The sequence below is a fragment of the Nematostella vectensis genome, chromosome 6, assembly GCF_932526225.1.
Source record: "Nematostella vectensis chromosome 6, jaNemVect1.1, whole genome shotgun sequence".
NCBI lineage: Eukaryota > Metazoa > Cnidaria > Anthozoa > Actiniaria > Edwardsiidae > Nematostella > Nematostella vectensis.
In genome coordinates this window covers 9,268,558-9,281,005 of record NC_064039.1, presented here as the reverse complement: position 1 = coordinate 9,281,005, position 12,448 = coordinate 9,268,558, and the positions used below count along the sequence as shown (strand labels likewise).

At 39.4% G+C, this 12,448-nt stretch overlaps 1 protein-coding gene across 2 annotated transcripts; it reads right to left on the bottom strand.

Moving 5' to 3' along the window:
* Positions 1–3,441: 3,441 nt before the first annotated feature.
* Positions 3,442–9,056, bottom strand: LOC5519769 (ras-related protein Rab-24). Of its 2 annotated transcripts, none has more exons than XM_032364782.2 (8): positions 8,765–9,056; positions 7,066–7,134; positions 6,629–6,707; positions 5,980–6,047; positions 5,415–5,514; positions 4,877–4,927; positions 4,495–4,571; positions 3,442–4,125 (listed from the first exon to the last, which is right to left on the bottom strand). In XM_032364782.2, the coding sequence occupies exons 1-8, from the start codon at positions 8,879–8,881 to the stop codon at positions 4,063–4,065; spliced, it is 624 nt and encodes a 207-aa protein (XP_032220673.2). In that variant the 5' UTR covers positions 8,882–9,056; the 3' UTR covers positions 3,442–4,062. The 2 variants fall into 2 exon arrangements, with proteins under 2 accessions (XP_032220673.2, XP_001639640.2); XM_001639590.3 differs by having other exon boundaries at positions 4,509–4,571; positions 8,765–9,055.
* Positions 9,057–12,448: the final 3,392 nt, after the last annotated feature.

The window sequence follows — 12,448 nt, the reverse complement described above, 5'->3', positions numbered from 1 at the left end:
TATCTGCTCAGAAGTCTCAGATAAGTCAAACATATATTCTAAAGCTACATGCATGCTATACGTATACTTGGTATACTATGCGAATACTATGTCCTGATAAGCCGATGTTACGCCAATGAACTATCAGTGGATGATACGATCAGTGACCTTATCACATATGGACACAACTCAACTTCTTCTGAGGACCGTCGATGACGTCATTAGTAGCGTAGCCAAGAAATTGAGTATAATCCCACAGGTTGTTTCTGATAAATAAGTGGATAAGACTGGGAGGAAGTGATTCTAGCACAGGAGTAAAAAACTGGTGTCACCTTTAACCATGACGTTAAATGGTTGCTAGCATGGTCACCAGGATCTAAACAGTACACTGCTGTTTATTAATGGTTCTGTAACCACGTACGATACAGTCGTTCGTGTACTCGTAACAGTAATAAGTTTGGGATTGGGAAAACGACATCACCTGAGAGGACTGTGGCAATATGAGCACCAGTTCGTAATTTGGAAAGTTCGCGTGTCGTTAGATTTATACGCGAAAGGGAAAGAGATTGATAAATAGGAAAAAAGCAAGCCTTTACAGCCGAAAAGAAAAAAAGAAACATGTGACCGCAGGGTGTGTCTTTTTTTTATGAAATTGTGTCAAATGGTATAGTCACTAAATAGACTTGAAGCTTTGATGCTCAGTGATAAATGCTTAATAAAATGTAATTTTAAACTAGAAGCTCACACTGTTATGCGTGTCTGTGGTCGAATATGAAATAAAAAATTGAGAGCAAGTCCTTACAATTTACATATATCAAGAAAAATCTCAATGACGCGCGCTCAGTAAAGGTACCGGTTCAACCCAACCACGGCAAAAGGCGATAACAAACGACTCAAGCTTGGATAATTTTGATAGTCATGATACCGACTATAGCATAGTATATTATTTTTGTTTTTATTCAAATTCTAAATTGTTAAATGTCCTTAGGGAACAAACCGCACTCCGAATATATGCTAAGTATATATGGCGGAATAATTGAAACAAAAACGCACCCGGAAGTACTTAAAAAGACCAGCTGTGATTCTAACCGCGACATTGACAGGCTAAATCGACTTCCTGTCTTAAGTTGGTTGAATGGGATTAATGAAAATAGGGACACCAAAGGGAAGAACAGCCATATATATATATATATATATATATATATATATATATATATATATATATATATATATATATATATATATATATATATATATATATATATATATATATATATATATATATATATATATATATATATATATATATGTATGTATAACCAGATAATATCTAAAGGCGTGTTCAGAGCAATCCATTCAAAAATGCGTCACACTCCAAGAAATGATATGGCCATTGCAGCTTTTCGACTGCAGTGTTCAACACAGCAAATTAAAACATTCTTTTTTGCTTTATTTGCATTCCTTTATATTTTTTGGAGTTATCCTTTTAATTCTAAATTACTACCCAATTATTTCAGAAATACTTTTATTGATGACATGAGATTTTTCTCAAAGAGCTCGTAGTCCTGATTGTTGGTGACTGATCGCTGGTGTAGGGAGGGGAGGGGATGGGATGGGCGTAGGGGGTGGTGAAAAGGGGTCGCCGATCCGATTCAATCCGAATCCACAACGCATGATAGAAGAAAACAATCGATAATAAGAAAATCCTTATTGTTAACACTAAGACAATAATTGGCCAAATCCGTAGTCACGATTGTCAACCAATCCGAAATCCGACGTTAAATTTTCAATAGATCCGGAATCCGGTACGTTTAAAGAATCCGTTTTATTTTTTCTTTAAATCCGCAATCCGCGTGCCATCTTAGGCCCGGATCCTCCAATTCGAAAACCTATTCAACCCCCTCCCCCCCCCCCCCCCCCCCCCCCCCCCCCCCACACACACACACACACACTCCCCGTGTATCACTGTGAGGTTTACACGCAATTCAGGCTCTTCCTTTTTGGTGCCCGGGGCATTGTCGAGCCTCGCCTTGTCTCTGTGAATATACTTAGATATACACTTGTTTTTTTTTATAAGAACGTCCAATTTTAAGTTGAAGCTTGGCTACTTTTTGGGACCAATTTATTTTAGGGCTGAAAATGTTCTTTTAAATTTTAGATTTTATAAAAATATAATACACAGGAATTATTAGATTAGAATTACACAAATGATTAATAGCAATAATACGTTTAAAAAAGCTTTTAATTATAAATACAATCCAATTCTGGATTTAGACTGCATCAGGCAAACAAAACAATATTTGAATTTTCTTAGCATGTCCTTAAAATTTGGCGATATCTTAGGCTGAACGTCCTTATTAAAAGTTTCTTATATGAAAATAAGGATTATTGTATTGCATTGCAGGCCCCTGTACCCAGGATTTTTCTCGGGGTAGTGGGAAATCTGAAAAATGGACCTAATTTTCTAGTCTTCTAATAAAAATATGACCACCTCCGAAAGAACAAAAAGTGATTTTTTTAAATGATATTGCAGTATTTCCATGGGATATTAATACCGGATTTAGTTACAAAAATGTTAAATTTCTGGATTTTTGACATACCAGAGTGATCTAGAATGCCTTTTTTTTAAATCTAATTCGCTTATACTTTATAACTTTGTCTACAAATAGTACGTCTATTGCGGGCAGTGGATACACAGGGTCACTCATACACAGGACCACTCATACACAGGATCACTCATACACAGGGTCACTCATACACAGGGTCACTTATACACAGGGGTCACTCATACACAGGGTCACTTATACACAGGATCACTCATAGACAGGATCACTCATACACAGATTCACTCAAACAAGGGATAACTGGTATACAGGATAACTCGAACACAAGGTCTCTGGCCTTTATTTAGACATATCATAACCACTTAAGATACATTTTTAATGATGTACTTCATTGGTTATAAACATTGATCAGAAACCTATGTGACCTCATAGGTTTCTGCTTTGATCTGAACAGGGACTCAAAGAATCATCCCTAATTAAAAGGCCTCTTTCAGCTGCCATTTTGTCATCCCAGCAAAATACAAAGTGGTATGAGATTATATAATATTATACTGCTTTTGGTTGAAAGAGGGTTTTTGTACCAAGTCACCTGGGGTGGGTGGATAAAAAAAGGGGGAGGGGGGGTTGTTGGTAGTGAGATGATCTGAAGGGGAGGAAATGTGGAACATAATGTAGTGGAATGGCAAGAATAGGGATGACAAAAACAAATATAGAGAGCAACAAAAAGTAAAGGTGGGATATTTCGTAGAGCTCTTCGAAATGTTAAGCAACCTTACGTGTATTCTAGTACAAGGTTTATCATCAGGAGGTAAGAACAGGTACTAGTCAAATGAGAAATCCCAGCAAAATACTAAGTGGTATGTGGTTATATAAATATATACTGCAGAATGTGATAGAATACCAGACAAATAATATATTTTTTAATTTTGTAAAAGAATCTCATAGTAGAGCAAGGACTTGTACATGTAAATGCTTCAGTGCTACATTATTAATGCTATTTTTTTTTAAACCACAACTCACAGAATCTAATTTAAGAAAATAAATCAATTACATTACATTTATTCCTTCATGAATTGACACCTGAATAATTAAAAGTATGACCCTGTGTATATATTGCTCTACTGCCAGTAGAAAAACAATAAAGCAAAATTAAGCCAAAGCTATTTCTCCATATGAAAACCCTTTCTTCACCAATATCATACTGACACAAGAAAAAATTGTATCCCTTCTCCCAGGGACAGCAGAGAATGTTGACAACTGAAAAAGATATGGAAAAACCTTTTTTTTAATCTTTTTTTAATTATTATAATTTTTTTTCCTTTTTAGCGATAAAGTGGTGGGCAGTACACCCCGAGAACCTCCCCCTCTGTGGTGCCTGTCTCTGAGAGTGGAACCTCAGCTTATCACCATCCTATGCTACAACATCTAGCTGTACTGCATCACATAATAAATTGTGTTTTTTTTATTACCCCCCAAAAAACTTCATACTTTCTCCACTTGGTGTCTGACTCTTTTCACCTCAAACCACAGCACTGGGAATGCTTCTGTGGACTGTCTTGAAGCTGTAAGATGTGGTCCTCTTCTGGAAAAAATGTAAGAGATTTTGTGTCAGTTATCATTGTAATAGATGCAGAAATCAATATCCCTACTAGTTACAAGGCCCGCAGAGAATGTTGAAGAGTGGGGGGCTAACAATTGAAATGAAAAAAAACAATACAGAAAAACTTGTCTTCCATTTTGTCTTCCGCAGTGCCCGAGTTACTTCTACTAATGGGTATAATAATAGACATTTTGATGATGCCTCCCACCAAGGGGAGTATAACCTTGACAAATAAGATTTAAAATGGAAATTCAGCTAATCACTTAAGATTTTAGCTTGTGCTACCAATTTCTGCAAATGGATACATCTAGTCCTCGCACTGTTGTTGTTAATGCGGTTGTCAAGTTCTACCTGAAACGCTGTACCTGCATTCTTTGCAAAGTCCTCCTCTTTTGTGTAGTCTTGAGCAATTTCATAAAATACCTCATCTGATGTACAAAATAGTACTTAAATAACTCAATTCTTTACATTGGTGGCCTAGGGTTGGACCAAGGTCCTGGTTCCCCTATTTTCAGAAACAGTAATCAATGGAGAACAATGAATTTGGCTCCTCCTTTCTTGAAACACTTAACCCCCCACCCACCCCCCCACACACACACACACACACACACACAAACTTTGTGGGACTCCTGCATGGACCTGTGCTACATGAAAGCTTTATTAGATGAGGCTAACAAATAAATATAAATATAAAAATAAATATACAATAAAAATAATGACATGATTTGCTTACCAACATTGTGTCCTGTTTTACTTGAGGTCTCAAAGACCTTGCCTCCTATTTCTAGAATATGAAATCAAAATGAATTTTACATCAGAACCTGGAAAGATAAACAAGACCAAAGCTAGAAAGCCTCAGGGGGGAGGGGGGGAGGGGGGCAAGGGGCTGAGCCTCTAATATTTCTTTTATCTTCGTCAGGCAGACATTATGTTTTCATAAGTCTTTTAAAAGACATATGCTATTCTGTGATTTAGCACCCTTTTGTGCTTATAAGTCGCAAGGGGGCACATTTGTAGCAAGGCACTTTAATTAACTGTTTTTAATTTATTTCAAGTATTAGATTTAAAATTTTGAGTTAAACAATTCTTTATTGCAAAATTAAGCAATAAAAATTCAAAAAAGTAGCTCAGTACGTCTTTAATAACAACAAACAATAAAAAAACGAAGCTTGTTGGTGCTAAAAGCCTTGCGCTCAATCGTTCTTCTTTTTTGTTGGAGTGGTGTGTTAAATATAATAATTATATGTTCATTAAAATATACAGTATCATACCATCAGCATAGTCTGTAGTCATGTGGTAATCAACCTTTCTCAATTTCTTGTCATGTTGGACAATATCACACTTTGTCCCACATAAGTAAATTTTGCAATTCTGAAAAAAAGGAAGAAAATAGAATAAATAGGGGACTTGTGCTAAAAGATCACATGACCTTTCAAGTGGCATATTTAAGCCAAATTCAACAGAGAAATGAATGTACCAGTCATGCCAGGGGGAATGAAAATACGCCTTTTACAAAAGGAAATGTTCTGACTTCGTAAGCGCTAAATACTGTAAGTTGTTTTTGTTGCTGTTATTTGCCACTAAAATCCTGACTGCACGCTTGTTTGCCACCCAAAAAGTCACAAGTGTCCCATACTGATTTTGGGCAACATCATTCAATTATTGATGTAAAAAGGAGAGTAACCACCATAGACGGGGGGTATATCGTAAAAGCTCTAAAAAGTGCTTTTTTCTGTGTCATAAGGGGGTGGTGTGACGGCTACTGAAGCAGAGGGAGGATTATTTTTAAAATCTGAGTACATTACTCATTGATATAATGTTAGTTATGATACTTACTGATTCATATGTCTTCAGCTCATTAACCCAAAATTTTGCCCTGTCAAAGCTGGTTCTATCTGTCAGGTCTAAAACAAGAAGCTGTAGTTTCAGGCCTAAAGCATGCTTGGGCACCTCATCCCTAGTTTACCATGGTGACCTCTAGTTTGTCATGGTGTCCCCTAGGTTGCCATGATGACCCATACTGTAGTTTACCATGGTGGTCCCTAATTTACCATGGTGACCCCTAGGTCGCTATGGTGACACTTAATTTACCATGGTGACCCTTAGGTTGCTATTGTGACTCCTAGTTTACCATGGTGGTCTGTTATTTCCCATGGTGGCCCCTAATTTACCATAGTGGCTGCTAGGTTGCAATGGTGATCCTTTAGTTCTTATGGTGACCCCTAGCTTATTATGATGGGACCTAATTTACCATGGTGACCCCTTTTAGTTTACCAGGGTGACCCTAGTTTGCAAAGGTAACCCCTAGTTTAACATGGTGACCATCAGTTCTCCATGGTGACCCTTTGTTCACTAATGGTGATCCCTAATTTACCATAGCAACTGCCGTCAGTTGCTTTTTGCTTTTGTTAATTTGCTGCTAAAGCCAGAGCTCACATGAGATTGCCACCCAAAATATCGCATGATTTTTTTAGTAGTGACCTACCATAGCACACTACAGCACCCTTTGCACCCCGGTAGTAAATTCTGCTCATAACCTCATAGCGTTCTGATCCTGCAGTATCCTGTGTGTAAAAAAAAAAAAAACATGATTGCCTCATAATGTACAAGATCGGTGTATACTATACCCAGGAAGCACTTCAAGTTACAATATGATATATAGATTTTTGATTGAAATTTTTGTAGATTTTGTAGATACTAAAGAACAAGGCATTGATACAATGGAACGACATCATGCGGCATGGTATTCTGTAATTTAGCCATAGTGTATCCCTTTATCAGGTTTCTGAAATACTGTACTATAGCGCAAAGTTTAAATCTACCTTTTAATGAAATTGGTCATGATATCTTAATATAATATTTAAAAGGCATGCCAGATCTTGTATCAGTAAGGGTACAGCCTAACTCTTATGGTTGCCTTACCCATATCCCCAGTGTGACACATTTGTTTCCAACAGTCACTTTATTGGCCCCAAAGGCTGCTCCAATTGTCTATAAAAAAAATAAACAATAAAAAAAACACACTAATAATACAATGGTGGTCATAATGTTTAAAGAAGCTGAAAAGACAAACAATAAGGCAGGGGCAAATCCAGGATTTCCCAAAGGCCGAGGTACTACATATGCTAAACAAGAAGGGGCAAACACAGCCAGCAAAGTTCCAGGATTTCTCAAAGTCTGTGGTACTACATATGCCAAACAAGAAGGGGCAAACACAGCCAGCAAAGCTCCAGGATTTCTCAAAGGCTGTGGTACTACTACATATGCCAAACAAGAAGGGGCAAATACAGCAAACAGAGCTCCCATTCTTTAGATTCAGAGTACCCCCATCATCCCTTAGACTACAGGAAGCCCAGGCTCTGTCAATGAGTATTTTGAACCGACCAGCTCATTGTCCATTAATGGAGAGAACATATGTTACTTTATGCAAGTATTCTTCTATAAAAATGTTATAAATTCAACCCAACATGATGTAGTCCTTGTAGCTGTCTATTATTTACACGTTTAAGCGATTTAGAGCACATTTGGGGCCGCTTTTGCATGGTTTGGAGAAATTTAGAATTCCCTCTATCACTCCCACTAAAGAAAGATGGAAAGGTTGGTTACTAATTTCCAATCACCTCGACTAAATCGCTCGTTTCTCGAAAAATACGCACAAATCTCGCAAAACGCACAACGATTTTAACTATGGGAGCCGATCGCCTGATAAATATCACATTACATTAGCTCATATTCTTTCCATTTCCCCGAGTTTTCAAGCTCAAATCGTTGATTGAATTGACTTCAACAACCTCCAAGTATCCTCGTCCCGTCTAGATTGTCGACAGGAGTCATGCATAACTGCTCCCAAGGAACCCAATTTGACAGGCGCTTTGTTTCTGTTGGCCAATCAGAGTACCGACCCATTGTTAAGTTGGTGATCTGGCGTCCCTTGGGTGTAGTACTTTTAGACAACAACTACTACATCAAGTTGGATTGAACCAGCCCCCTTGATCTGCCATTGAAGAGCTTAGGCACCATTCTTGTTTTGATGACTTGTGTGAGTATGGTGTGAGTTTGATTCTCTGTTGGGCAATGGTTTGCATACCTCACATAACATTAAATACACTTGATATTTACAACAGCAAGCTTTATCTGTTAGGAGGATAACTAATTGAGCAATCAATAAGGGATTAGGCTACCATAAATCTTAGTTTGAGGACAAGTACAGGGTGGTAACTTCACCATCGACTCAATGTTGTGATTTACATATCCGCAACTCAAAATTATCTGTATTTATCATGAAAGATGGAAGGGATTGTATTCCAAGTGTATTCTCGTGATAATGGTGGGATGTGTTGCTTGCTGTAACAACAAAGGAAATCTTTAATTTACGTCTCTTTTTTACTTCCCAATAAGTTTTATAAAGGATAGTCAAGTAAATAATCAAATAAGTATAAGTACTTAAGTATAGAATCCGTTTCATGAGAAGTCATAAACAACACACTGAAAACAAACAACACACGGAAAACGAAATCCCAATAATTTACACAAATCACCAAAATGAATCATATAGTGTATTCACAAAGTTAAAATCGAAACTTAGCTGTGTATAAATTACTGTCTATATTTATAAACTCACGTTTTGGTAGGGGCAGTTATCATTGAATCTGTGATGTAGGTACCGTTCAACCAAACTCGTCTTGCCGCTGTATTCTTTGCCAAGTAACACAACCTTGACATCTACCTTGGAGCCCATGATGACTGCTGAATGAACGTAAGTTACGACATTTCCATCCGTGGCGTAACTCCCTGCCAATTGCAACGAAAGAGTTAACCTTCTATTTGCATCACAAGGTCGGGATTCGGAGAAACCGGGGACTTGTCCGACTTGTGGAAGCTTTGATCATTCGTATTTTGGTTAACACATTTCCTATGATGCAGCACGAGCTAAGTTTCGATTTCTGCAAACTGTTTTTTGGGTACCCTGTGCTGGCCCCGCTATATGCTTCGCTCGCGCTCTCCGCCGATGAGTAATAAGGCGCCCCCGGGTAGCATCCAGAATTCAATACTAAATTTTACCTTTAACTTTTAAATACTTTGGGCCAGGCTACCTTAAGTTATTATTTTTTGCTAAGTTATCCCTTTTTGAATTGCAGACTACCCTGAAACCAAACTTACTCACGCTCCCACTTCCTAAAAAGACAATGTCAAATTCCGTTATGTATCCAGCGGGCAAACCTTCAGCTCCCTCATCCTTGCTTCCTTTTTCGAACTTTGCACTATTTTTCGCGCGTTCAAAATCTTGCTCATCAAACTTTCCGTCTGCGCTCCATTCCTCTACCTTCCTCCATTCCTCTCGCTCAAAACACACAAGAACGCTAGCGTTACCTAGCGTTACCTAGCGTTACCTAGCGTTACCTAGCGTTACCTAGGCTATGGTGTGGAAGCAGTGAGGACACCCATTTTCTAATTAAAGGGAAAAAATGACTTAGGGGCGAACCATTGAAAAGGGAGGTGGGGTGGATGGAAAAAAAGTTATAAACGAAAAATACCTAAAAAATAAAATGCATGCAAGCCAAACCAGAAGGGAAAAATAAGCACACGATTCTCCTTTTCTGATGACCCCTCATGACTCATGTAATATTAAAAACGGTTATTACATCGGTTCGACACCCTCCCCTCCCCATATTAAATAGAAATCGAAATGACAATGTTGAAACCCGGGGGGAGGGGGGGTACTCCGATATCAAACGGACGGGGGTCGTCGTCGGTATATTTTGAAAACAACCTAAAAAGATTCTAAAGTGGGCGTAATCTGGTTAAATTTTAACCCTAAAAGAAGTAGGCGTGGTTAGGCATGAATTTACCCCTAAAAGATACCGTGATGGGTTGTGTGATTTTTTCGCTGGTTAGTGATATAAACACACTGATTGACACGTTCTAAAGGTCTTTCATGAGCTACAAGTTAGATGAGTGATGGCTATTTGTTTGTGCGCACATTCAAGTTTTTTTTCTGCTTAATTGATTACCGCGCGCGGCTTGTATATTTTCGCAGTGGAAAATTTTTTAAACTAAAAATAAGTGCATTGCTTTTTGCTCAACGGTCTTTACCTCCTTTGCTGTGTGTGGATGGCCTGCAACCAGCCTTTCGTCTCGAAGACCTAAAATACACCTAACAGCTTTATTGGATTTAGACAAGTCCCCCACCCCGCGAATCAGACAGTGCTAATCAAATCAACACTTCCCCGCCTACTAGAAGCTCACGAAATTAACTTTAATTATCACTAAGATGGAATAACACGCACAAATATATGATAACGTTTTCTTAATTTTCGAGAGTTCGACTTTGCCAGTGTCGTAGCGAGGCGCGAATCCAATGTTGAGTTGAGCGAGATTTGCAAACCTTTCAGAGAGGATGCAAACGTGCCAAGGCCTGACTAACAGGGGGCGCAACAGGGACTAGACCCAGGAGCGCGCGGTCATCCTCGATTTTAACTTGCGCCTTTGCTTAGACAGGGGGTAGGGGTAACAGGGTCCTACAGGGGGAGGGGTAGACAGGGCTCTAACGGGAGAGGGGTAGACAGGGTTCTATCGGGGGAAGGGGTAGACAGGGGTCTAACGGGAGAGGGGTAGACAGGGTTCTATCGGGGGAAGGGGTAGACAGGGGTCTAAGAGGGAGGAGTAGACTGTGTTCTACAGGGGGGAGGGGTAGAAAGGGCTCTAACGGAAGAGGAGTAGACAGGGTTCTATCGGGGGAAGGGGTAGACAGGGGTCTAAATCACCCCGTTTATTTCAAATATCATAACCGTTAAAGGTAGCTCATAAATTCCCGTAGTCTTCGTCTCCCAAATTCCGACTCTAGGAGAACAGAGAGACACTGACCCTAGTTTCCTTCAAAATTTCAGAACTATTTTTTTTGCGCCCAACCAAAAAGTCTATGAGAACTTTTATTTTTAGTTCTACTACAAATTGAACCAATGGAATAGCCCTAGTTACAAGATACTTACCAGGAAAAAAGAAAACACAGCAAAACGAGCGATGACACAATAGCAACTACTCCTTCAGTGAGTTTTAAAGGGACAGCGTCATGGTACTGCATGGCTAGAGTCAGTGTTTATTGTAGGCTTTTAAATTGTCTACAAACAGTTGGACTTTAAGCTGTCAATGCCTTGTTAAAATAATATGCAATATTTTATTGAAAACTATGTTTATTGACAGTTTGTGTCATTCCCTTTGAATTTAAGTCTCCCACAAGACCAAAGGCTCATAAGTCAATATTAGAATTTGACTGAAATACATTGTGTCCAGGCAGCTATTGCAAAGCTCTTACCATTGCACTGCCCATTTAACGTTTATCAACCGAGCTACGGTTTCTGAAATATCGGAAAGCTTAGAAATGAGTTTAAACATCGTTGAAACACATGGACCAAAAAAAAAAACTTCAACATCTTTGCAGTGTTAGCAAGATCATAAGTGAAAGATGACGTCACACAAAAACGGTAATAAGTTTTAATCGCAATGCATCTTGGGTTGTTGCGTTGGCAACGCACGTAGGGAGAGGAGGGGGGGGGGGGGGGTAAGACAGACAATTTTGCAGTGAAACTCCGTCACCTTGCATTAATTGAGTGAGTTGGAAGTTCTGGTTATCTAAGTAGAAATGGCTATAAAAATCTTGAAGGGAGTCTAGGGCTTTCTTGCCGGCGCTTATTTAGGTTAATTCGGTAATCCTTTGTTTTCGAACAGATCCAGGGTAACTGAGGCCAATAGTACGTGTGAACTCGGCACCAGTGCTTCGCCTCATTGTGCGCGCCACAGGGTTGCTAGTGTTCGAAAAAAAACTAAGTTCAGTTTGCGGGGAGCTCGAGATGTCCCATGTTTGGGTTAGCGGTGAGATCGAGTTGTCCCATGTTTGGGTTAGTTGTCCCATGTTTGGGTTAGCGGGGAGCTCGAGTTGTCCCATGTTTGGGTTAGCGGTGAGCTCGAGATGTCCCATGTTTGGGTTAGCGGTGAGATCGAGTTGTCCCATGTTTGGGTTAGTTGTCCCATGTTTGGGTTAGCGGGGAGCTCGAGTTGTCCCATGTTTGGGTTAGCGGTGAGATCGAGTTGTCCCATGTTTGAGTTAGTTGTCCCATGTTTGGGTTAGCGGGGAGCTCGAGTTGTCCCATGTTTGAGTTAGCGGGGAGCTCGAGTTGTCCCATGTTTGGGTTAGCGGGGAGCTCGAGTTGTCCCATGTTTGGGTTAGCGGGGAGCTCGAGTTGTCCCATGTTTGGGTTAGCGGGGAGCTCGAGTTGTCCCATGTTTGGGTTAGCGGGGAGCTCGAGTT

Coding starts and splice junctions, on each gene's coding strand:
- LOC5519769 (XM_032364782.2), bottom strand. CDS start 8,881: ATGGGCTCCAAGGTAGATGTCAAGGTTGTGTTACTTGGCAAAGAATAC. Junction 6,708..7,065: donor GTGTCACACTGGGGATATGG/GTAAGGCAACCA, acceptor TTTTACACACAG/GATACTGCAGGATCAGAACG. Junction 6,048..6,628: donor GGGTGCTGTAGTGTGCTATG/GTAGGTCACTAC, acceptor TTCTTGTTTTAG/ACCTGACAGATAGAACCAGC.